The 26,036-nt window shown below is 37.9% G+C and overlaps 1 protein-coding gene across 1 annotated transcript in view; it reads right to left on the bottom strand.

Moving 5' to 3' along the window:
- The window catches only part of COL25A1 (collagen type XXV alpha 1 chain), a gene marked incomplete at its 5' end in the record, with an annotated part of 298,043 nt that overhangs the window by 75,637 nt on the left and 196,370 nt on the right, over positions 1-26,036 (bottom strand). The window contains 7 exons of the mRNA XM_081960325.1: positions 2,163-2,207; positions 4,264-4,290; positions 7,827-7,862; positions 9,598-9,705; positions 11,095-11,166; positions 25,767-25,793; positions 25,945-25,971. Coding sequence (XP_081816451.1) covers positions 2,163-2,207; positions 4,264-4,290; positions 7,827-7,862; positions 9,598-9,705; positions 11,095-11,166; positions 25,767-25,793; positions 25,945-25,971 — 342 coding nt within the window. The remainder of the gene's footprint in view (positions 1-2,162; positions 2,208-4,263; positions 4,291-7,826; positions 7,863-9,597; positions 9,706-11,094; positions 11,167-25,766; positions 25,794-25,944; positions 25,972-26,036) is intronic.

The raw sequence follows: 26,036 nt of genomic DNA on the forward strand, positions 1-26,036 counted from the left end.
GCCTGGTGCGCCTGTAAGGGTGCCCCCTGCGTCCTCTGTGACAAGAGGGAGCGGGTCACCCTAAACAGGGCGGCAGGGCGGTTATCCACGGACGCAATAAGGGTGGCACAATATCTACGTTTGGCCGCCCTTAATGCCACAAGGTAGGTCCGCAAGTAGGATCTTACCTGTGTTCGATCAGATTCGGAGCGTGAGGACCTCCACCTGCTCTCTAGACGTCTCCTGTGGCGCTTCATCACCCTCAGCTCCTCGGTATACCAAGGAGCCCGGGTGGGTCGCTGCCGCAGGAGAGGTCGCAAAGGCGCAACCCGGTCCAAGGCCCCAGCTGCCGCCCTATTCCAGGCGGCCGCTAGGTCCTCCGACCGAGTGCGGGTCAGGGCTACAGGTAATGGCCCAAGCTCTGTCTGGAACCTATCCAGCTCCATCAGGTGCTTGGGGCGGTACCAGCGTGGACCATCTGGTCCCGCCTCCTCGCGGTGGGGGGTAGCGCCAGGGAAGTCAAGCCGGAGACATGAGTGATCTGACCATGACAGGGGTGTAACAGTAAAACCCCCTCTACCCAGATCACTCGTCCACTGCTCAGATACAAAAACAAGGTCCAATGTGTGGCCTCCTTCGTGTGTGGGGCCCTGAATTAACTGGGTCAGGCCCATGGCTGTCATGGAAGCCATGAACTCCTGAGCTACCTCAGACGCTGCTCCCGTCGACGGCAGGTTGAAATCCCCCATAACCACAAGCCTGGGGGTCTCAACCGCCGTTTCCGAGATCAGCTCGAGGAGCTCGGGCAGGGCTGCTGATGTATAGCGAGGAGCCAAGTATACAATCAGCAAACCCAACTGCCTCCCTGGGCCCCATTTCACACCAAGGGACTCACACCCGGATATCTGAGGAACAGTGAACTCCCTCGGCTCTAGACCTTCCCGTATAACTACCGCCACCCCACCACCCTTACCCAGGGCCCGAGGCTGATGGAATGCACGAAAACCTGGTGGGCACATTTCCACGAGGGGTAAACCACCCTCGTGGCCCAACCAGGTTTCCGTTATCCCTGCAAGGTCTAGCTCCCCCTCAGAGATCAACTCATTAATGAGGGGGGCCTTGTTGGTTACGGACCTTGCATTGCAAAGCATCAGCCGTAGGCCCGGGCTCTGTAGTTCCTGGCCACCTAGGTTGCGGGGGTTGGTGCAAACGACCGGGCATAGCCAACAACCACGGTCTCCCAACCGACCTTGTGATCTTCTCTTGTCCTCGCATCCCCCCCTCCCCGCGACCGTTGTAATCAAACAACCCTCTATTGGAATCACTTGTTCCCTCTCCCCCCCCGCTCCGCTCACTTCCTTCCCGGACTCACCTGTCCGTCTGGCACTGGCACTGGCGCCTCTCCCGGCCTGGTTATCACACCCCCCCTCCCTGGAACCCCTTAATAACAATAAAAAACTTCTGGATAAAAAGCCCCTCAGCCTCCGATTCTTCCACCTCTCGGGGTTCACAAACCCGTCATCAAGGCAGGCCCTTGAGAGAGCCAAGGGCCATACCTGCGAGAGAGGGGCCTCCCGCAGGCGGAGCAGGTCCAGCCTCGAATAAATAGTTCGTTAAAAGTCCAATGGAATCAGGATGCTAATAAAGGTTGATAGAAAGTTGATAAAAGTTCATAAAAGTTGATGGCTAATGAGTCGGGGTCTTAGAGGGAGGAAGGAGATGTTAAAATATTTAGATATAGAAGAAGGGGGTGGGAATGATCGAATACCCTTAGTTACATAAAATTGCATAAAACGACGAAGGTGACCACAAGGTAAGAGATTGTTCAAGGTGTTCAGGATGTTCCATGGCAGGGTGACCCAAAAGTGGGAGATTATTCATGCTGGTTCAGGGTGGTTCCTTCCTAGAGGTCCACAGACACTTACAGTTAGAGTTTGGTGTACCCTGCTGGCGTTGACAGGGCCTGGGGGGGGGCATAGGGGCGTTGGGAGCAGCCAGGGTATGATGGAAAAAACAGCAGAAGTCCAGGCAATGGCGACCTTCCTTTGCACATGCGCGCTGCAGCTGACCTAGAGCAACGGCTCGCTTGCCCTCAGAGATGGCTCCACGTGCCACCTGTGGCATGCGTGCCATAGGTTCGCCATCACAGGATTAGGATTACATCTAAAATAATAGTAATTTACCTGTTGTCCATCTGCTCCTGGGATACCAGGTGCACCAAATGAGCCCTGAAGAGAATCATATATCTGAATTTAGCAAAATTATCAAACAGATCATGCAATTCTTCACTGTAGATATTTATATCTTGTAAATTATGCAACTTTATTCATACATTCAGCTTTCAATAGCAATGTCCTTTAAATTAACTATAAATAATTATTCTTTTTTTTCTTATTGTTGTTGTGTATACTGTTTCAGAATTACGAAGCAAAGTTTGTGTGCTAAAAATGAATTCAATATTTAAAAGTTTCTCGTAGTTTTAGAATATATTCCATATTCTATTTTTACAGAATTACCCAAGGGCTGCTAATTTTGAATATGGCCATCATCTAGGTGTTATCAATATAGTCCTTTCCTTTTTTGAAAAAAATAAAATACTGAACTGAAACATATATGACCTTTTAAACAATAATATGAAAGAAAATAAATCAAGTTTATTTGATCCATCCAGTATCCAGCTACTTGTTGAAAAGTTTTGAGGACCTTAAACAAACAAATAAAAAAAACCCCTATGAATGAAAATGAGCTATGAAAAGTGTTCACTTAATTACCACAGCCTTTACTCAATGCCCACAGAGTTTACTTAAACGACTGCTGCATATTGAAAAATTGGGTCAAAACACCTCAATTTACAATCACAATGACTTACAACCATAATTCCAGGGTTAATTACAATTGTCAATTGAACAGCTATATAGCCTGCACTCCAAAAGTGGGCACATTACTGCATAATTTTTATTAAGTTTTTTTAATTATAATTTTATATGATTATAATTAATATATTAAAATTATACAATATTTTATTATAAATAGAATCTAATACAACATAAACTTAAAGAAAGAAAAGAGAATAAAAAGAAACAAACCACATTGATTGCATTATGCTATTGTGATAGTAGCTTATGACTTTATTTTGTATCTTTTTAAAAAAGAAAATACCACTTTCCAATTTTAAACAGAAGTTTTGTACAGTTTACAAGTAACAATTATTTTAGTTTCCTTTAATTCCTTCTTTAACCCCTACATTTTATGAAATGTCAGTATAACATTTTATTTTAAAGAAACAGTATTCAAAACAATTTGTCTTGAATTGAGGATGGAGAGACAGGGGGTTAAGTTGTTAGGCAGCTGCCTCAGAAAATTCATTTGAAATGTTTTTTTTTAAATTCCTGCTGTATTTGGTACTGCTACAGTCCATAAATTGTGAATTCACTCTTTCATTGTCAATCCTGATGAATGTAAATAATATTGAAAACATTCACAGGAAGTCAGTTCTCTGGTTACTATAGAAATCAAATTATATTGGCCAGCAATCAAAAATCCATATTTCAACAACACCTAGAATCTTTTTTTTCTTACATCATATGGCAGCAATCTAATCAAAGACCAAATGAAATTCAAGCTGCATTTCCCACTATGTTTAGAGTTTGGTTTCATTATTTTACCAGCCTTCATGTCAGAACATCATAACTCTTTAAGCGGTAAATTTAGCTAACAGACTGAAAAGAAACATTGCCCTCATCTCTATAACTAAGCTGCGTTGGTGAGGAGTTGAGATTTTTCTTCTTCCTTTAGGTCAGGGGTGTCAAACTCAAGGCCCATGGTGTGCTTAGATCTGGCCTGTGGGGCCGCCCATTAAACAGTGAAGGACCAGCCTGTGGTGCCTCTGCCAGCAAAAATGGAGCTGGGGAGGGCTGCTCTGTTTTCTCTGGCAGATGGTTGCAAGAAGCTGTTGCAGGCAAAAACAGAGCTTGGGAGCCCGTTTTCACTGGCAGAGCGATCGGGCCACCACAGGCGCCCCCAATATGAGTGATATTGAGCTGGCCATGCCCACCCTGGCAATGCCCATCCCATCCCCCTGACATCAAACATAACCCTGAAGCGGCCCTCAATGAAATAAAGTTTGAAAGCCCTGCTTTAGGTGGTGTATTTTGAGAAAATAGAACTCACAGACTAAACAGCTGCTATAGCATGGGGTACAGTAATAAAAGCCTTCATGCCAGTAGATTGTACCTTGGCACTAGGCAGAAAAAAATATCTTTCTTATCACAGTGTATACTATACCTTTTGTCCTGGAGGCCCCTGAGGTCCCTAAAAGGGAGAACAATAGAATTAACATAATAATGTAGGCAGTTTAAGTTTAAATAACTAATTAAAAGCATGCCCCATTGTGCAACTGTCTATCTTGAGTCAAAGTCAATTGACATTTTGTACATTAGGGAAAACATAAGCGTTCTGTAAAAATACAATAGGTATTTTTCTCTTCCTGAATATTAATTGTCTGCTAAATCCCTTTCTTCTTCTTTGGTTATCTTCTATATTATACCCACTCTCTGTATTACTGTTATAGAGAATCACTGTTGAAACAAAAATCAATTTATAAACTTGATTGGTGCAGATATTTCAACTATTAACGTGAGCAGTGAAAGTGAGGAGGGAAATTTTACCTCTTGTTAATTAAATGATAATGGAGGTGATAAAGGTGAAGAAAATGGAAGTTTTGTCAATTAAATACAGAATTAGAACCCCGTTTATCTTAGTATTGCGTGTAGAATTGAAGGCTTAGAGAGGGAAACTTTGTAGTGTTAAGCATTACTATCAACTATTACCATCCTCTAGCTCTGGAAAAACTGCAAATCAGAATTGTCTCTTAAAATGGGATTTATTTAGGCTGTTGTAATTGCTCTTCTAGCAAAGGAGCCAGATTTAAAAAATGTATTAATTAAATATATAAATAAATAAATAAATAATGCATTGTGATGTATGAGTTTGGAATACAGTAGGCTCTCCAAAATAACCCTTTTCTCTTATTACAATATTATAACATAACGTTGACATATTTTTCTTTCTTTCTGTTCCCAGAGGGAAATGAATCATATACACTAAAAAAAGTCTTTCTTCAGCCTAAAAGGCTGCCTGCAGCAGTTGTGACTGGATATGCCAACTGTAATTAAAACCACCCTCAGAATGCATTTCACCGTTTATTCATGCTGACATGTGTGCCTTGCTCTGTGAACTTGAAGCTCAGTGGGTTGAGTCAAACACTAGCTATATTCTGGAAACTCTCTAGATGGCCATAGATGAAGTTTGGTATTTCAAGCCATGAAGACTATTTTATTTATCATCTATTTCAGTTGTGGGTTCCAGATCCCGTTCCAACCAGTACAGTTGGAATGGGCCCGGTGGCGTCCACATAGACGCACACGGTGTGCGTGCATGCATCTCAGCGCCTCCACAACAATCCAGCTGCTCAGCGGAGCATCGTGCAGCTGCTGTACGCGTCGTGCGCGTGCTCGAAAGCACAGAAGACTTAAAAGACCCGTAAGGAGCTCGGGCGAGCCCTCCGGAGCACCATACCAGAACGGTATCCAGTGCTCCGGGCTGGCTCCGGTACACCCATACTGGGGCGTAATGCCTGCAACCCACTACTCATCTATTTATAACTTTCTCTCCTGCCTATTTTTCTATACACTCTTAGAGAGAACAAAGGAATGCAAGTTATTAACATACATGCAAAGCAGGGGTGAGTTCTGGCTGCTGCTAATGCCGGTTCGCTCAGGGACGCGCTTCGCGTGGGCTCTTGATGTGTGCTATGCCCGCACGCGCAGTACTAAAAAAATACTTCTCTGCATGTGCAGAAGCCAAAAACAAGATGGCGCCGCCTATGGTGTTGCTGAGAAAACCGGGTCAGGGGCATGGCAGGCTGAGTTACTACCTATTCAGCCGAACTGGGCCGAATTGATAGGAACCCACCTCTGGTGCAAACTGACTTAACTGGCTAGCTGAATAGCAGAGGGTACAATGCTAGTTTTAGCAAGCATGCTGCATGGACATCTTGCAGCTTTTGTGGAAGGAACATTTTAAAAGAATGTATGTTAGCATTTTAAATAATTTGTTCTTGCGTTTCTGTTTTATTATTGGCTTATTGGGGGGGGGGGAGGTTGTAGTATTTTATAATACTGTAGTTCTAACAATTTAACATGCTGTTAAGAAATGGTACCCAATGTTTCACACACAGGGACAGTTGTTCTCTGTTTTATAAGTAAGTGCTCTGGGCCTTCTGAAGGTATCAAATTCAGCACCGTGAAAAGTGAGATCTTAAGCTTGTTGGATAATGCAATCAAACAAAACTCTCTGTTATCAAATTTCAAGTGCCTATTATTTAAATATCCCTTAATAAACATATGACTGAAAAGTCTGCTTTTCTGTTGGGACTCAGCAATTTTTCTCCATTTTTACCAAGTAGCAGAAGAGATACCTCTTTCATAGAAAAAGGTTAAAAACAATATAACATAAGCAGTTCTTGTATGCCTGCTGAAATTTAACATTATGTCTTCCACAATTTAACATCCTCTTGATATGTATAGGAGATGAGTAGACCAAGCCTAGGGGCGGAACCAAATGCGTTATAAGTTTGGAATAGCTGCACTCCCACAAGAAATCCAAGTCCGCCTCCCACCCCCCACCCCCCATGAATTCCATTGCCCTTATTTAGAACCAATTCGGCTTGATTGTTAGTAGATCAGATTTTTGTATATAGGTTGCATGTAATAAACATTTAGTGCTTTGAACTCAACTCCTAAGCCTGGTTCTTGTGCCTAACAATATGTTAGACAACAACTCCAATTCCAGGAATCCAGGCAGCATATGAATTCTGGGAATTGTATTCTAAGATTTCTGGAGGAACCTGATTATAAATGTTTTTAGTCACAAGTAAAAGTCTGATAACATATGGAGTTTGTGCAGAATTCCAAACTATAAATCTGATATATTTAATAAACACATTTGGATTCATGTTCTGGTCCAAAGTGTTAATTATTTTTTTTTACTTCTAATAAATCAAAGTAATATTCTTTTTCAAAAGTGGGCAAGAATCTGTAATCTTTATTCTTCACTAGAGTTTCACATTTCATGTAAAACAGAAAGATTGCTCAGAGACTGAGACTGAGATGGGCGGTACCTAAATTTTACAGACAGACAGATAGATAAATAAATAAATAGGTATATGAATAAATAATGTTTAACCTTTTTAAATGAGCAGAAACAAGAGTTCTATCACTTTTTAAATTAATTTGCAAAACTGATCACTCCTGACCATTTAACATTTCCCCTTGATGCAAGAAATTGCTGGTTTCAGTTATAGCACCTTTGCTCTAGAACAGGGTCCCTCTAGATTCTAGAGTCTAGAACACAAGGGTCAAACTTGCTGTGTCACATTACATTTTGCGATGTTTTTTCCCATTCGCGGGCTGGGGTAGGCGTGGCCTGGGCGTGACGCATCTGGAACACTAGTTTGACACTCCTGCTCTAGAAAGTATCCTGATTTCAGATGGCCTTTTGAAAGGTAATGAAGCATGAATGTTTTCAAAGATTTCTGGCCTATCATTGTTCAGTACTGTATTTTGGATCATACTCTCTAGTACTTTGATTTTAATTTGTTATGAATTTATCATTAGATTATTGCTAGTGTTATTAATGGATGTTTCCCATATTTATGTCACTTCATGTTGTTGCATGCCATTGTGAAGCTACATAATTTGAGAGCAAGTATGTTCAATGAACAATGATCATAGTAATAAGAATATGCATTCTACCAAACAGAAAAATGAAAATATAAACATACTTACCACCAAACCTTGTTCACCTGGTTTTCCAGGTTCTCCCTTACAAACACAAGAAACACAAAATAATGATAAATACAATTAACACAAAATAATGATAAATACAATTAATAAGGAGACAAATAGACAAAAATGATACTCCTCATAGGTCCATTAATGACTATTAACTGTGAGGGATTTCATGGTTTTCATGTGGTGCTTTCATGGATGTTACATGGCAGAAGTGGGAAGTTACTGCACTCATGCTTTCTTTGCACGCATCCTAAACATATGCCCAAAGATATTACAGAACATTGGACTAAACAAATAATCTAATCCAAAATGTATTGAACATCAACTTCATCTTCATTATATAGAAAAAAATGATGATTCATATGCCTTTTGGAGTATCAGTTATTATATTTTTCTAGGAAATTCAAGTGCGCCTAGAAATAACACAAATTCCTGATAAAGGCAGATTTTATTTATTTATTCGATGTGATCTGCATGCAGCAGCATACCTCAAAATACGCCAACTAAGATAAAATAAGAAAAAAACAGACAATAAAACCAGATGGAGAAGGAGGAGGGAATCAACCCCTTACCCCCCCCCCCTCCAAAATTCACCTCCAGTGAAAGGGACCCCAATAATCCTAGTCCTAGTCCTGGGATAACAACCAGATTATTATGGATCTTTGGAATGGCACACTTCCAGGGTACTCATAGATGAGATTGCTTAATCAAATTTTTATACTATTTAATTGGATTTTGCTGTGTTCTAATTGCATCCACATTTTTAATGAAGTGTTAAATAATTAAGTAAAATCATCCTGATTGTCTGGCTTCTGTTTTGCTAAACAACCAGTTTTTCATTCAAATGGGACATTCTAGAGTACATCCCCTAGTTTACTTTGCTTAATTTTTTTAATCTTAATTTATTTTGTCTTGTCACAGTTTATTTATCTTATTTTATTTCATTTTGTCTTATCACATTCTGTCTTATTTTATTGTGCATGGGACCCATTAATTCTTGATATGGTCAACTAATCATAAAATTACTTATACATAAAATTATAATAAAAATATGGTAGGAATAGTTTCTCAGAAGTTCTTTCTCCTAGTTCTAGTTAAGTTCATGTATTTCCTTAAAATATTATTCTCACAAAACAGGAGAACAGAATACTATTTACTTTAACACTAATTTCCCGGACTACTAACTGGTAAAATATATTAAAATTTTCAATGCAACTTTTCACCGAAAAATATTTCCAGACATATATTTAATGTATGAATTTAATATGTAGATTAATTATAATTATATCCATTTAATATGAATGTATGAGGTTGCTTCTGGCATACAAGGCTCTTGTATTACAATCTGTACAAAATGTAACCAGGATAGTTTTTAAATTATTATTCTAGATGTATATGCATTTGTAGAGCTACTTATTCATTAACCAAAAAAAAATCCATTAACCATGATAAAAAATAGGAAAACAAATAAAAAGTAAAGATGTTAACATAACTTGCCATTAATATATGCTTCTATAATTGTATCACTGTGCTATAATATTTTTTGTTGGATAAATTAAAAATAATATTAAAGTGTCATTACTTCCTTTTTAACACTACAGGGTTTGTTAAAAAAAAAAGTTTTCATCATCTCTGCTAAGTCCAATACTTGCTTTTCAGATTGATATTCTGAAATGAGATAAGTCAGTTAATTGCCTGTCTATCTACATCTCTGATGTTAACGTGTGATGCATAAGTTGTGTAATATCTATGATGAACAACTCACCGGCACTCCGGGCACTCCACGCGGGCCATCTTTGCCAGTATCTCCAGGAGGGCCTCTTGGTCCTGGAGGCCCGGGGGGTCCAAGGGGTCCAGCTTGCCCTTGATCACCCTGAATGCCCATCAATAAGACCAATGTTAATATATTCAAACAATCCAGTATAACAAAAAAAAAAGAATGTTGAAGAAGTCGTGCATACAAAAAATGGTCAAAATACAGAAATTGACTGACAAGTCAGTCTATGTTCATAACCAATTGCTCATATTTATCACATACTGGACAACCTGTGACATTCTGGTCATCATTTCAAGGGTATTACCTTACCTAAACAGAGGGATCATCAGTTGATGCAGGAGCAGCAATGACTTTTGATTTCCTGTTGGCTTCTCCATTGACTTTCCTTGTGAGAAGCTGGCAGATAGCATTGAACCCTCCCTCCCTCCCTTCCCTTCCCCTTTCTTCCTTCCTTCACTAACATATTTTTAACAGCAAAAAACTGGTTACTTCTCAGAGAAGACAAGGAATTGGATTTAGGCCTGCAATTCCTAAACAATTATTGCCATTAATTGTGCATAATCACTTTATGCTGATGGCTACTCTTTTTAGGCAAGGACACGGCTTCAGTTATTCTTTTTAAAATTTCTGTTGGATTATGACTCTTCGTTCTTTGAGGCCTCTGAAGCTATTTTACAAACTGCATCAGTCATCTTGCTTGGAAAGTGACAAAATGTACAGGCATAATAAGGCAAGGCACTCTTAAACTATAAGTAAGCACACTTTTAACAGGCAAGTAAATAATCCAACAGAGAATGTTCACGGAAAAAAAATGCTTCATTTGTACATGATACAAACTGGAATGATCTTGTGAAAGTTCTGCATTTGAAGAATACACAGAGAAGATTATCTCAGATTTACTGCTCCCAAATTTCACACACAGTTTTCTCCAGGGGGGGGGGACATTTCATTGGGTATTGTATTAAAAGTTGAGCAATTAGAGTTAGATGGAGGCTTTTATGATAGGTTCAAAATTAGTTCATGAGATTCAGCAAGTGAGCAGTGATTGACATCTAAAGGGTCAGTGAAATGTGACCCCTTGCTGAAATATTAACAACTTTTTTCAAGCTTTAAATCTAACAGTTAAATATTTAATTTATTTTAAGCAGGCTTTTCATAAGTACAATTAAGAACAACTACTTGAGGTACCTCAGTCTACCCACTTCACAATGCATCATGTTGAGTAATTAACTTCTAAATTAACAATTACTCTTCCTTCAACAATATTGTTTTATTCAATTACCAAAAAACCTCACAATTGATAACATTAATGAGCAGTGAAACCCCATAAGTTTTATTTGGCTGTTGTTGTTTTTTTTTAAAAAAGCAAACCTCCAATTCATTAATAGTAATACAGTTCAAAAAAAAGCCTCGTCAATACTTATAACCCAGCAATCAGCTGCAGGCAAGAGAATGGGAAAAGTTCAGAGAGAGATGAAGCACTACCTTAATGAGGCGGCGTTTAATGAGCTGCTGATCAGCAGAAAGAAACCCATGATTGATTTTAGGAAACACCATCTGATCAGGCAGGTGAGGTCAAAGGTTGAAGTGCAGAGATGAAAGAGTTGAAGAGCAAACATCAGAAGGCACCAAAGAAGAAATAGAAAGATATACATTAGACTTGTAATAGCAAATATAACTCCCAACTGGTGCTTCTGTCTTCAGAAGAATCTATGCTTTGTTTTAGGATTATTGCAAAGATGCAGAAGGTGGGAGGTAGAACCTCCGTGGTGTTGTCCTTTTATGGAATAAATGGTGACACAAACTTGCTCTCGAAACACCTAATTAGACTCCAATTTTAAAATATTTCTTCAGCATCTGGAAGAGCAAAATGGAATGTTTCTATTTCACATCATGAGCAAAGATTCCAAGAGACAAAGCACTAGTTCAAGCTCAGTCAGACTTTCCAAATAGCATAGGATGCCAGGAGCAAAATGTCCTTTAAAGACTGGAGGCATAATTGCCTTCTGGTCCCTAAGTAGCTAAAACGATGGTTAATTTTTAAAGAATGCAAGGGCAGGTCACTGTAACACCACCAAGACAAAAAAAGTGGTGAATATTATTAGGTAAAAGTTCCCCTCACACATATGTGCTAGTCGTTCTTGACTCTAGGGAGCAGTGCTCTTCTCCATTTCAAAGCCGAAGAGCCAGCGCTGTCCGAAGACGTCTCCATGGTCATGTGGCCAGCATGACTGAATGCCAAAAGTGCACGAAACGCTATTACCTTCCCACCAAAAGTGGTCCCTATTTTTCTACTTGTGTGTTTTACATGCTTTCGAACTGCTAGGTTGGCAGAAGCTGGGACAAGTAATGGGAGCTCATTCCATTATGCAGCACTAGGGATTTGAACCACCGAACTGCCAACCTTTCTGATCGGCAAGCTCAGCGTCTTAGCCACTGAGCCACCACATCCCTGTGAATATTATTACTAGAATTTTATACATTTTAAAAAATCTTTCTGATCCCTTTATAAGTAGGAATTTGTTTTGGCCATTACAACTATTTACAGATAAGTTTGGGTTTTATCTAATGCAGTTCCGACTGATCTCTCTGCAATGCAACAACATTGAAGAAATAAGGATCGTAAGGAAGGTTGGGCTGACTGGCTTCTGAAAGCAAATTCATCGCCCATGACATCTTTATGCGGATATGGAAAGACTGACTGGCTGTCGCGTGTTGGCCACAAACCTTGACGGTGAGGATCTGATTACTGTGAAGGGCAGCAGCTGTGGGGAAGCCTGGCAGGCCCTAGGAACATACACACACACAGTACCAAAACAACACGACACAAAACGTCACACACAGAATGGCAATTTAACAACAGACACAAAATTAGGTTTATAATCAGATTTGTTTAGATGGTGGCATCTTATGTATGTCATTTTCTTTTGAACAAATATGGAGGGCCGCCAGTATTAAACAGGTCACCTAGAAATATACACTATTAAAAGGTAAGCATTTGAATACCAGTGTCTTATTTATTATCCACAATGGTAATAGGCCACCTTTAATGTTATATTGGGGATTAAGTACTGTTAAATTATATATACAAGTGAACAAGAACTTGGAAATGATGTATCTTTTAAAGTTTAATAGGTTTATTTTGTTACCATGCAACACAAAGCACATAAACTATCAGTGACACACAAACATACACATACTGAACATTAAATTGAACATTTTACTATGTTGGAACTAAAGAGTTAAAAGGTGTATGTTTCACATTAATCAGAATTAAATTTTTTAATATCCTTACAAACTAAGAGAATATTATCAGATGCAAGAGAAGATATGTACATCTGATTTCTTCCAACTTCCCAGTTCTGTTTTTGAAGATAGTGGGGAAGGATAAATAGATTTTAAAAAGGGATAAACTTCACACTTATTTGCTGAGTATACTTTTTTTAAACAGCCAACAATTCAACCATTCAGGAGAAAAACAAACAAATAAGTGTACATACAGTACATTTACAGTACATTAACTCCCATGCATATCAGCGTGGCAATAATTCCTACGAAATGTATGAATTTAACACCCAAGCAAATAGTTATAGGAGTTTTAAAAAGTATTAGTCCTTCCAAATACATTGTAGTACTTTCAAATGATTAGGAATTTGTTCTCAGTTTGGATGGCTTTTACTACACCTTCTATCTATTTGTATGTTATGGAATAGAAATTTAAGCAGACACTTGTAGAATCACAGAACACAACAAATTTTGCAGAATTACTCCAAATATTTGCCAAATGCAGGACTTGACTATTACAGGATTCCTGACAGATGACAATCCTGCCTCTGTTGAAATACAACTAGCAAAGGAAAACCCACCATTTTTTGAAGCAGACTACAGCAACATTGAATAGATTTTAGCATTAGGATTTTTAGTTTCTAACATCCAAATGATATCAACTTCCTTAAAAAATAAACCCATTCTTATTTTCCTGTATTCTAGAACAATTATGAGTACACAGAACACAGAATAACAGAATTGGAAGTGACCTTGGAGGTCTTCTAGTCCAACCCCCTGCCTAGGCAGGAAACCCTACACCACTTCCAAAAAATGGTTATTCAACATCTTCTTAAAAACTTCCAGTGTTGGAGCATTTATAACTTCTGGAGGCAAATTGTTCCACTGATTAATTGTTGTAACTGTCAGGAAATTTCTCCTTAGTTCTAAGCTGCTTCTCTCCTTGATTGCTTTCCACCCATTGCTTCTTGTTCTACCCTCAGGTGCTTTGGAGAATAGCTTGACTCCCTCTTCTTTGTGGCAGCCCCCGAGATATTGGAACACTGCTATCATGTACTTCTGCTTTATGTTCTACACAGAAGTCCTTCAGATCCTTGAAACCAACAGTTAGGCCCTCCTACAACCTTCCCTTTTCCAGACTAAACATACTAATTATATCTGAATATTTCTCATAGATTTCCCTCCCCCAAGTCTTTTTATCATTTTGATTGGTACCTGCTGAACACACTCCAGTTTCTTAGCGTTTGTCCTAAAATGCAGTGTTCACAGCTTGATTCAGTATTTAAGTACAAGTTGATTAATGTAAAATAGAAAGGAACAAAGACAATTTCTGTCTCAGTATAATATTTCTATTAATGTAGCCTACGACTGCAACTTAATTTGAAATCATTATCTATACTCACATTTGCTTATCCAGCTCTGCATTCATCTGTTTTTAATCATATTTTTGTATTTTCTCCTAGACTCTCATGGTTTATCAAATACATTGCAGAGGCCGCTCTATCCCTGCACTCCTCAGTTAAATTGGGCACTTTATTCCACCTCCCCACCCCCCATGACGTGAGCAGAGGGGAGCATCTTTGATTAAAGTTTTCAGTAACTAGGAGGTTCTTTCATTAATATTTCTAGTGGATTAGATGTCTTTTAAGTACAAAGCAAACTCTCCATGAGGAATGTAGAATCTGATAGGAACTGGTTCAAGCCTGCCAAGGATACTGACTTAGAAATAGAATATAGAATAACAGCAGTGGTGGGTTTCAAAATGTTTTAGAACCTCTTCTATAGGTGCAGCCTGCTTTGTGGGAATGGCTTGCCAGTCATGTGACTGGGTGGGAGTGGCTTGCCAGCCATGTGACTGGGTGGGAGTGGCTTGGCAGTCATGTGACTGGGTGGGCATGGCCAACTTGTAAAATATGGTGAAATTCACTTAACAATGCTCTTGCTTAGCAACCAAAATATTGGCTCAGAAACTCTGACATTTGAAGCACTCAAGTCTTAAAGCCATCAAGTTACAAGTTCCTTGCAACCCTAACCCTTTAGGAAAAAAACCAGGGGTGTTCAAACTTGACAGCTTTAAGACTTTAAGGTTTAGATAGGACTCTTAGAGGCAGGCAGGGTGATTGGTGAGCCAGCCAATCAGTGAGCAGCAGGCAGGGAAAGTGTGGTGCGGACGGGCGGGAGAAGGAAGCTGGAACCGGTTCTAAACGGCATGGTAGATTTGTGGAACCTCTTCTATAGAAGAGGTTAGAACTGGCAGGAACCCACCCCTGAATAACAGAGTTGGGAGTCCAACCCCTGCTTAGGCAGGTAACCTTACACCACTTCAGACAAGTGGTTATGCAACATCTTCTTAAAAACTTCGAGTGTTGGAGCATTCATAACTTCCGGAGGCAAATTGTTCCACTGATTAATTGACTTGAACTTTAGTAACCGGCAAACTCCTAATAATGTGAGAAACACATGTCCTGAATAGCTAGATGAATATTAACAATCAACTAAGAAATTACAAAATGTTACATGCTACATGCTAGAACCTCTGATCATGTGTGTTGTGCCATAAATGTGTCAAATGATATTAACCAATGAAATAACTCATCCCAAAACGTATATGTATATAACCAATATGTATATTAAGTACATTCTCCACCTTTCCTCACTATAGAGTGAGGTCCTTTGTGTAAATAAGGAGTAGATTTTTAGTCTGCCTTCCCAGCTCAGGTTGTATTTGGGCAAGACACAGTGGGATGAATGTTTATGGCAAATACCACAAAATGAAATCAGATGATTTTGGAATGATTTCTTCTTGATAAATCAATGATGAGCTTACTAAGCAATAAATTCTTCTCTAAAAAAATCACAAGCCAGCTGTTTCTTAATCTATGTCAGAGTATTGTTCGTTATTAGTTCAGCAGTCTATAATTAAATGGGTTATCTTTTATAGCTGGAACAATATTTGTCAGTCTACAATTATGTGGCATTGTTCCTATCTCCTATGATTTCTCAATCATAGAAAGAGGCTTCCAGGTGACATCTGCAACTCATTCAAGATCCTTGAAATGATCTTAACTTTATTCACTGTAGCTAGTGAATAAATCGCCTCTTTTCTTAACTTGGATTGCTACTTCCTTGTTAACTGTTCTGCTTAAATTAGTTTAAGTACAATTCCCATTATAATCAGGCTGATATCTGCCCAATATCATCTGTTTTTATCTTAGCAGCATGCCCATTGCTCTTTCGCTTTCATTTTACTATTGTTCTTTTTATTTTAAAAAAGAACTTTTTGTTAATGTTCTGCATATTATTCTCTTCTGCATATTCCATTTCTTATACATGTCCTTTTTAAAACCTAGTTCAGTTGAAAGCTCCTTATCATCCTCAATAATTTCCTAAATTTCTCATTTTTCCTCATGGGAATTATATGACATTTTTCTTTCAATATCTTATTTCTGAGAAGTTCTTAGATTTACTGCCTTCTCTTTGACCTCTTGGGTTTCAGTCCATGGGATTTCACCTAGCAACTTCTTTGCTGAAATTGTCTGCCCTGAACTCCATTTTTGTGTCAATGCTTCAATTTCTCTTTCTGTATTATTCGGAATCTCAAGAGCATACTGTCATTGTTCCCAAGGTTTTCATTTTTCCTGGTTCAACAAGCTTCTTGTCCTAGGATGATGTCTAAAAGAGCCAATCTCCTTCTCTGCTTTCAAACTTCTGAGAAATTAAACAGTCAACACTGAGATGTTTGGGGATTTTGGAGTTTTGATCAAGTTGGTTTTAAAACAGACACTTGGGTACTTATAAGTCTTCCATTCTACATCTTTCCTTCCTGAAAGTTTTGTAATCTGGTCCAGGAAGACATTATCTTCTGCCTAGGTTAGGCATGATGTATAGTACACCCTCATAATAAAAACCTTCTTTTTTATCCTTCTTTACATTCCTATTCATTCTTATGTTCAAACTCCTGCATTTCAAACCATATGTATTCTTTATTCACATCACTCCTTCTATTTTTTTAGTTTTTTTCTTTTGAATAAGTTACATTCTTCAGTCCTATCATTCCATTCCTGTGTTGCTTGAATATTACAACTTTATCAAGCAGATAGTAAACTTCATTTTCAGGTTTATGGAAACCTCTAGTTAATTTTTATTGGAAACAGAATAATGGGCTACATGGCCAATCTATAAATCACTCTTTCAGTCAAAGAAGACTCTCACAACTCATCTAACATATATATGAGCCACTAGATTTTAGCTGCAGGGGGAAATAACTTACTAACATGATCTCTAAATAAGTAATGTAATAAATAGAGTTGACTATCATGCTGATAAACAATTAAAGGGTATTGAATACTTAGCTATAAACAATAAGTTATCAATTGTTTCCCCTTTACATGTCCTGATAATTGAGAAATCCACATGAGAAGACTTAAATATGTACATTTTCCTTCTACCTTGCCTTTGTAATACAGCTACTTTGCTTGTCTTGCCTCTGCTCAACTTTCTCCTGGTCTATTGAGAAGCTGAAGTGAATACAGAAGACTTTCAGTTCTGTTGCTTTCCTATATTATTGTGAACAATTGCAGCTGCAGTATGAAACTCTTAGCAGTGAAGACTGACCACTGGACTTTCATGGATAGGAAAGATTGTTTACATTACTATTGAAGGCAAAACATTCAGGTTCAGGAGTAACCTGAGTTTTTTTTATTCCTTGGCTTATGCTGTGAGCTGCCATGGAGACAGTGGTGCCTTTCAATTTATTTTGCTACCATTTTGCTTGTGTGTGTGTGCGCGCGTCCGGGTGGGTAGGCAGAGTCTCCCACCGCCGTCATTACCGGTTCGCCCGATCCAGGCCAAACCAGAAGAAAACCACCTCTGTATGGAGAACACTGAAAGTGAAGCCATTTTTTTCCTGAATTCAGCCTGGCGATAGAAGGTTGGAGAAGATGCATGTCTATAGATGCTGCAGCTCTAGTGTCTGATCCTGATCCAATTCCATACCCCTTTAATCACCAAAGAAAGCCATTATCTCCATACTGAGGATCACAGAATTGAATCGTGTAGCAATATCAGGATCTACAGCCAAACTTTCTGGAAATAATTTGTGCACTGTAGCTCAAGAGGTGGAGACATTAAAGAGTCTGGAAGAGACCTTACAAGGCTACTTCAGAAACCAACTAATTACTGGGTACAACTTTTGTAATATTCCCTCGTACATTCTATGGCTGGAACCAATAATTTTGCCTTGCTTACTTGATTCTCGTCTGTACCTTCATCATGTTTTTATTTGATACAGGATTCTATTTCTTATTCTTGGCCTAAAGGTTAAGTATAGACCACTCTTCTGCTTAGTGATTTTGTGGGGAATGAGCTGTATAATCTTGTCATCCGCTGTCCATTGTCCTTTGGGTGTCTTCTGTGAGTTTGGAGAAAATATTTATGATTCCATTTTTTTTCTATGTTTGATTGAGCATTGGCACCAGCAAACGAACTTTATACCAAAGCACCTGGTGAGGAAAGCATCTATCCCTATAGTCTGGTTATAATACATACAATCACTGTTCAATTCAATACCCAACTTCAATATAATTACTGATTAAAGTTCAGAAACATGCTGTTTTTATTCATACTTGTTTTCATATTTGTATATTGCCTACTTAAATAACCCTAATACGCAGCTGCTTGTGCAAAGATTTCAGGAACCTTTTTTCTTCCCTGGCAGGAGCAATGAAGTTTTTGTTTATCCTTGACTTAGCTGTACAAATACACATATTACTGCAAAGATTCAATGAACAAAACTAGAATTGCCACCTGCTGTCCATTTGCACTTCATATATTCATAGCCAGCTGCTACTATTTCACTTCAAATCACTCTAACTGTTAACTAAAATGATCCTGACAGCTTATATGTTGGCCTTCCCATCCTATACTTTAAGCTCCAATTAATCTCTCAGCCTGGATGCTTATTATTCTACCTGAATTCAAGATTGTTTTCCATCATTCTTTATACAGCCTCAAAAATTCACAACAGGAACTTCTTCATATTAAATATTTTTATTGCAATTTCTGTTTCCTCCATCAGCAGCTAAATTTAAGCAACGACACAACTCAGAAGCTGACAAAATAAAGGGGTATTTTTCACAAAGTTTTCATTCATTCAAATCATAGTTTTGATTTTAATAGAGAAACTTTGCAAACATATCAGTTTGGAGTTAATAAATATTGAGTAGTAATATTTTCTGTAAAAGCTTTCCAGATATGTTTCCCTCTCAAATTTATCCTTAAGCACATTTGCATCCACTGCCCTGATAATCTCTATCAATTTCACACAATTTATAATCTGATCATTACTAATTTTGAATAATGGAACTCTGATACTAGTATTAAACTGAATCAGACATAGCATTCAAGTCTTCTACGATAAACAATGCTTTTAACAGTTTTTTATACTTTCTATTATTGCATATATTATGCAATAATGGAAAGTTATTAATATAAATTAATAAATATGTTTATTTTATAATTTTGTTACTTTCCAACATCTACTAACTGATTTACCAAAGAATTTAAAAAGTAACCTGTTTTGGAATAAGGTGTGTCTAAAAATTCACATTTTGGGGAATTCAGTGGTTTGGGGACTAGTGGTTATGTCCCGATGTTCTGCCATTCAGATGGTTTTCCTCTCATTTCACTGAGTAACTACATGTTACAATTTTTGTTTAAAAATAGTATATTTATGTACTATTATTTCTACAGGCTTGCTTTTATTCGACTACTCTGCCTGCAGAAACATTTACATTACTGAAGAAAATAATTTTAATTCCGAGTGAAGGCAGTGCCTTTTAGTAAATAATGCCCACATTTGTCCTCAGTTATGATATTATATTGCTAAAATATATTTGCAATCTTCTTATACATTATTATAGAAAATAATATTTCAAACCTTCAGTGTAACAGTTATGCTATAGATTATTGATAGATGTGAATCTTATGTCAGCTATCTAAATGAAAAGGGACTTAAAATTTTAGTAGTGAGTGTTTGTTTCAAGCTCTCTGAATTCTGGAGTTTTCTCAATTTTTGTTTACATTTCTTCTAAGCATTTTCTGAATATCAGAGGATGCCCCTATTGTTCTGTAGGGAGAATGAGGCAGACAGGAACTGAGGCAAGACAGGTTGAAGCTAACACAACCTTTATTAACAGTATAACACGGCAAAATGTAAGGCAAACCTCGACCCGGAAAACAGCAGCATTTGATAGCTGACAGCCCTTTTTATACTAGAGCTGTCAGACGCTGAACCAATAGAATGGCTGCATTCTCCCGCCAGCTGGCTGCTCACATCTCAACCAATCAGGGGCCGGCAATGATAGTCAATGGCGTCATAGCCTCGAGGACTTAACACCTATTGTCATACTGAGGGATAACTTAGCCTGACATTTTAACTAGTTTGCACTGGAACTAGATCTGAAATGGTAGCTGACTCTATGATCTTCTAAAGAAGCTTCTTTAGCACAGAAATATAATAGAGGTGTGTTTGAAAAGATAAAACTGCTCAGTTTGTGTAAATAAAGTTTAAATTCCATAAACCTCATCAGTTTAGAGTGGCATTCTTTTAGAGAGATTGAATTTTGGAAAGATATAGGTACTTTCACCATTAGAAATTGGGAATGTACACATTTAGCATCACCTGAAAGATCTTACACACCCACACACTTTTAATGCTTGTGTTGACAATCACTGCTCAACTTTCTCTATCTCAACCATTAACTTAATTGTTTGATTTACTATGCTGCTTCACAATAAACTCAGACCCTCTGGCAGATAATTCACAGTAATTTTAATTTGATTTTTTTTTAGTGTCTCATCTTTCCAGTCAAATCCAGTGACATTATTCTCTGAAACGATGTTGTGTTATAGAAGAAATGGCATAGCACAAAAATAACCTGTGTGGTACAAACCACATTCTCAGAGTTCAGCTCTCATCAGAGATGTTGTTTAATACTCTAATACAATTTAAGATTATTGGCATTGCAACCTCAATCCATCCACAAAGAAAGGCCCAGGTCTATAATGAAAATGAATGTGACCTTAATATCATCCTATTACTAAGACATCTACAGCATTGTTTGCTTCCTTTTTTTACTACTGCACAATTTATGTATTAGAGCTATTATAAAAGATGAACAAAATATAATAAGAATCTTAATCTGAATTTTTCTCTAGCAAAACAATGTGTTCAATCATCAAGATTAAGACAGGTGAAGATAATAAAGGAAAATTCTGGATGCCTTCACTTTCTGCAACTGAACACATCTGAAAGATGCTTTTATTTACATGCAGACCCAACTAATTAAAAAAAATATTTAGAAAACACCATGTGAAGAAAATAATTTTATGAGCTCTACCTAGACCACAAACCGAATCGAAAATCAACTGCTGGGTGATGATTGTGAAGGTTAATAAACAATAAATCTTCCATGTGTTAGGAATGAATGAATCATTTATAGAAAGAAGATAGAAAATAGATTAGCATACTCAATTAGAACCATTTCATGCACACTCAACTTCTTCTTTCATTAATTACTGTTCTAGTTGGACTATAAATCATGAATGATCCTCCGGTGGCAATGTTCTTTAAGCAGAAGTTACTCTGCAATCTTCAAAGGCCTGCTCCGTTTTTTTCTCCCCATGGTTTCAGGAAAGCAAAAGCAAAAACTTGGTTTAAAATTCTTGTCTCCTTAGAAAAAGTACTGGAATTGTCGTCAGACATAAGTGCTTTTTAAAAATAGGTTAACAAAAACAGTAATATATTAAATCTCACACCTGTATAAAGTTGTATTGTGATAATTTCAATGTCATTTTCCAATATGACAAGAGATGAACTATTACTAATTTTATAGCAAGGGAAATTATCTATGGATTATGATGTAATATAGGGAAAGCATAATCTAGTCCTCCATATATCCATCTAGTACATTTATAAAAATGCATGAAAGATTGAAATAGGAAAGATAATGGCTACCCTTTTTCTAGTTGTTGTTAGAACTGAAAACTCCAATGAGTCTCTTTTTTTAGCTATCTTTAATGTTCACAGAGTGAGTACTTTAGATTTCAATCTATTTACTAAATTATAAATATGCAGTAATAATTTGCCAGTTTCTGTTATACTGATCAAGATCCAAAAAAGGGAAAAATCTCTAGCAAAGGCGTTGTTGTGCATTTTTTTTTAAAGTGACGAAATGCTTTTATGAGTCGCTGATGGCTAGAATGTTGGATTCTTGCCCATCAAATCAAGAGGCACACTTCCAATTAAGATATTGAAAATTAGACTCCTAGATTATTAAAACCTTTAGTACCGTACCATCCAACATTTTATAGCTAAAATAAAGACATACTTTAACAGCCTAATACTAAGTCATACTTTCTAAAACACATTGGGAAAGATATCCAGCTGCTGATTCTCTGCAGAAATATATCTAGCATTTGTCAGCAGTATTGCTAAAAGAGTTTTTAATTATTCTTTGCTCTGCAGCTCCATGCTTCCAAAATTTGCTTCTGAACAATGTGGAAGGTAGTATGAAGACCACATTCATTGTTTTGTTGACTGATGCTTTTCATCTACTCAGAAACTTAACTGAGGCTCTGAAATTAGATTGCATCATAACTTTTCAGTTAATTGTGGAGCCTGTCTTCCAGAGGTGGGTTCCTACCGGTTTGGATCAGTTCAGCTGAACCGATAGTAACTTAGAGGTCTGGGTTGCTGGAACCGGGTTCCAACAAATCAATCAATCAATCAATCAATCAATCACCAGCCTTCGAGAAGGCTCCTTTCCATTTTCTCCATTGTACAACTCTTTCTATTGTACAAATCCTGTTCCCATTGTGCAAACTCCTTCCAGCTTTCTCTATTGTACAAAGTCTCCTCTCTGTTGTACAAGCCCTAAAAAAGAAAAAGCTGGGAGGGACTTAATAACAGGCCAAATAAGGCAATATGATCATTTTGCTGTTAGAAGCAAGATCTCGTTTTGTTTTGTAAAATGACTTTGGGATTGATTAATTCAAAGTTGATGACCTGTTCAAAAGGTTTGCACAGACCTACTCTCATCACCCATGTAATGGGACATTGGATGGGAAGTCTAATTATTTATATATCAGTCACAATATATTGGATGGTATCTTATCTACATAACACTCATGAAGGATTTATACCAGTGATTGGATTCAAAATTTTTTACTACTGGTTCTGTGGGCATGGCTTGGTGGGCATGACAGGGGAAGGTTACTGCAAAATCCCCATTTCCTCCTGATCAGCTGGGACTCGGGAGGCAGAGAATAGATATAGGTGGTATTTACCAGTTCTACTACTACTCAAAATTTCCGCTACCGGTTCTTCAGAACTGGTCAGAACCTGCTGAATAACACCTCTGATTTATACCACTACTAAATCCTACCCAAAGTTTCCATTTGTAGAATAGGCTGGGCATGGATGACTGAATCACTCTGCCAATACATGGGCATTGGATCATTAGTTGGATCAAGACATTCTTGTTTGATTTTAAGGAAATTAAAAATGTTACATATTTTAGGACCTAAAATCATGGAAATGAAATATCTGATGTGAGCAACCTGAATGATCACATATCTTACATCCCTGCTGAACTTTGTGTTTTTAATTGTAATTGTGTGTTTTTAAATTCATAATTGGAGAGTGCACAGAAAAGCCCTCTGGCATCATCCAGTATCAAGACTAAAATTAGTATTATTCACACTTTTTGAAAAGATATGTACATCGGGGTCTAACAATCCACACATGTAGGTTTCATCCAGAGGTAAGTGTATTAAATAACAATGTTTTGAATAAGACAGGAATGACTTAATAGTTCTGGGTGATTCAAAGCAAGCAGCTTTCTGGAATGTTATGACTTGATACAACGCTAACAAAAGTTTGCTTCTACTCCCGGGATCACCATGCCTTATAAAAGTACAAAACAACTATAATTTTGAACTGTTCTCTATTCACTACCCAGAATAACAGATATCCTAGCAGTAGTTTTTTTCCATTATTGTTTCCTAGCTACATGCACAGCAAGAATCTGGCTCAACATCTCTGTACCTGGTAGAAAAGTTGGAAGGAGAGAAAAGCAATTAGGATAACTATCCTTATATTCAGTGCATCCCAGCATAGTTACCAGATTTCTATCAAACTACTATATGGAATAAACTTAACAAGCTGTAAATTCGCAAATAGGCTTACTCATTATTGGTTCTCTCGGCTGTGCAAACAAATATATACTAAATAGCAAACACATTTGGAATCCCACATGAAAAGCATAAAGCTCAGAGAAAATTACACAAATAATTAACAATTTGGCAGGCGAGGATTCTCCAACCTCCAGATATGTTGAACTAACCAGGCAGCTATGCAGGAGTTCAAAGAGTATATGTTTAAATAGTTGGTAGTAAACCGAGTTTGCAAATAGGTCGCAGTCCTTCTCTGCAAAGACTGTTTAGAAACCTGGTCTAAGAACACAATTGGCAGAGACAGCAGGCTGCTAAGAAATAAATACTGCACATTTTCTATAGTATTTTTCAATCTTTGTTTAAGACTTGCTGTGAGACTATCAGAAAAATTTAAGACACCATCATTCGGAGCCCAACACCTTGTACAAGAGGTACCCAAAATGGATGTCAATGCTTGCTGGAATTTTAAAGTTGGGATAGCTAATAGATAATCTTGAGCTGATTAGCTGTTGGTTCTTGTGACTACATATTTTGCAAAAATAGAAAAATGTTTTCAGAGAGAAAAAAGTGTTCTACTGACTCTGCTGCTGTTTAGGCATTCCTTTTTGTCTCCTACCATCACACCAGGATGTGTGAAGAGACCAGGCTACTGTAGCAAGATGACAAAAGTAACTTGAGTAGGGCTAGGCAGAATCTAGAACTGGTCTTGTTGTCAAGACTCAAATTGACCAAGAATCGCTGATGACATCCCAGGCGGCTGGCTCTCATTCTTTCATTTTCTCCTTACTGGTGTTGCATGTTCATTTTATCTATCCAAGATTACAGACCATTGAAAGAGCCCTTCCTGTGTCTTTTCCTTCTGAGCATCCTCCAAAGAGGCAGGCAACTAAGTCTCTTTCAAAATACGGAGCCACCACTGCCAGGTCCATTGGGAAAGCTAAAGGAGTGACACATTTCTCCCTCTGCTGACAATTGTTTGCTGGCACCAACTGGTGTTTGTTCTATTTTTACTACCATGCACAGATGTAAAGAGAAACAACTGGCATTCTCAGAGCAACAGTATCTTTTCTTGTTTCATTATCTTAGCTTTTAAAAAAGCAAAGCGCAACCGAATCCGGCAAAAGCTGCTTTTTCTGCTATATAGCTAATTCTAAACTATGTTCTAGATAGACAGATTGCTATTTCCAAAAAGCAAATTATAAAGGCATGCAAAACTCCTTTCTAAAGAAGTACAATTTGCTATATATATATGTCCAACTGTCATTTGCTTTATTAGAAGCTCATGCAGATCTGACAAAAGAAACAGGTGGGGAAGGCTGGAAGTTTAGTTAGGCAAGATGGTTTTCTAATGCAGTCCATCACAATCATTCTCTAGAATATGGCTATCGAACCACAGAGATTGTGAATTTTGGTGTGTGCAGTAATGTGTAGTGTGAACTCTTTTCACTTGTATATTTGAATGGTCTGTGAAATCGTGTTTGCCTTTGGCTCTCCTGCAGACACTTTCTACAACATGCAGGGTAAAAGCAACTAAAAAGCATAATTAGCTCGACACTCAGCTCAAATTTAGTTTTGCGCTATGGACTAACTGCCTAGTCAGGGGAGAGGGAGTGTAACATTTTTGTTAATATGCTTACCCGAGGGCCCTGATCACCTTGATCTCCCTGCAAAGTGGAAAGATGATAGTTTTAACACAGCGTGTGTGCTAACCCAGCTCTCTTAAATAATCTCATTTCATAACTGCTTCAGTAGCCACCAGTTACTATCAGGAGGACTTCCGCTGAGTTGGTAGGTAGCAGAGATTGGCTGACTCACCTTCTCACCTTTTGGACCCGGTGGACCCTGAAAGGAATAGAAAGGATATTCATTAATCATTTCATAATATGCTTGATAAGCCAGCCAGATGC

This window comes from Natrix helvetica (assembly GCF_964273705.1).
Source record: "Natrix helvetica genome assembly, chromosome: 7".
Taxonomy (NCBI): Eukaryota; Metazoa; Chordata; class Lepidosauria; order Squamata; family Natricidae; genus Natrix; species Natrix helvetica.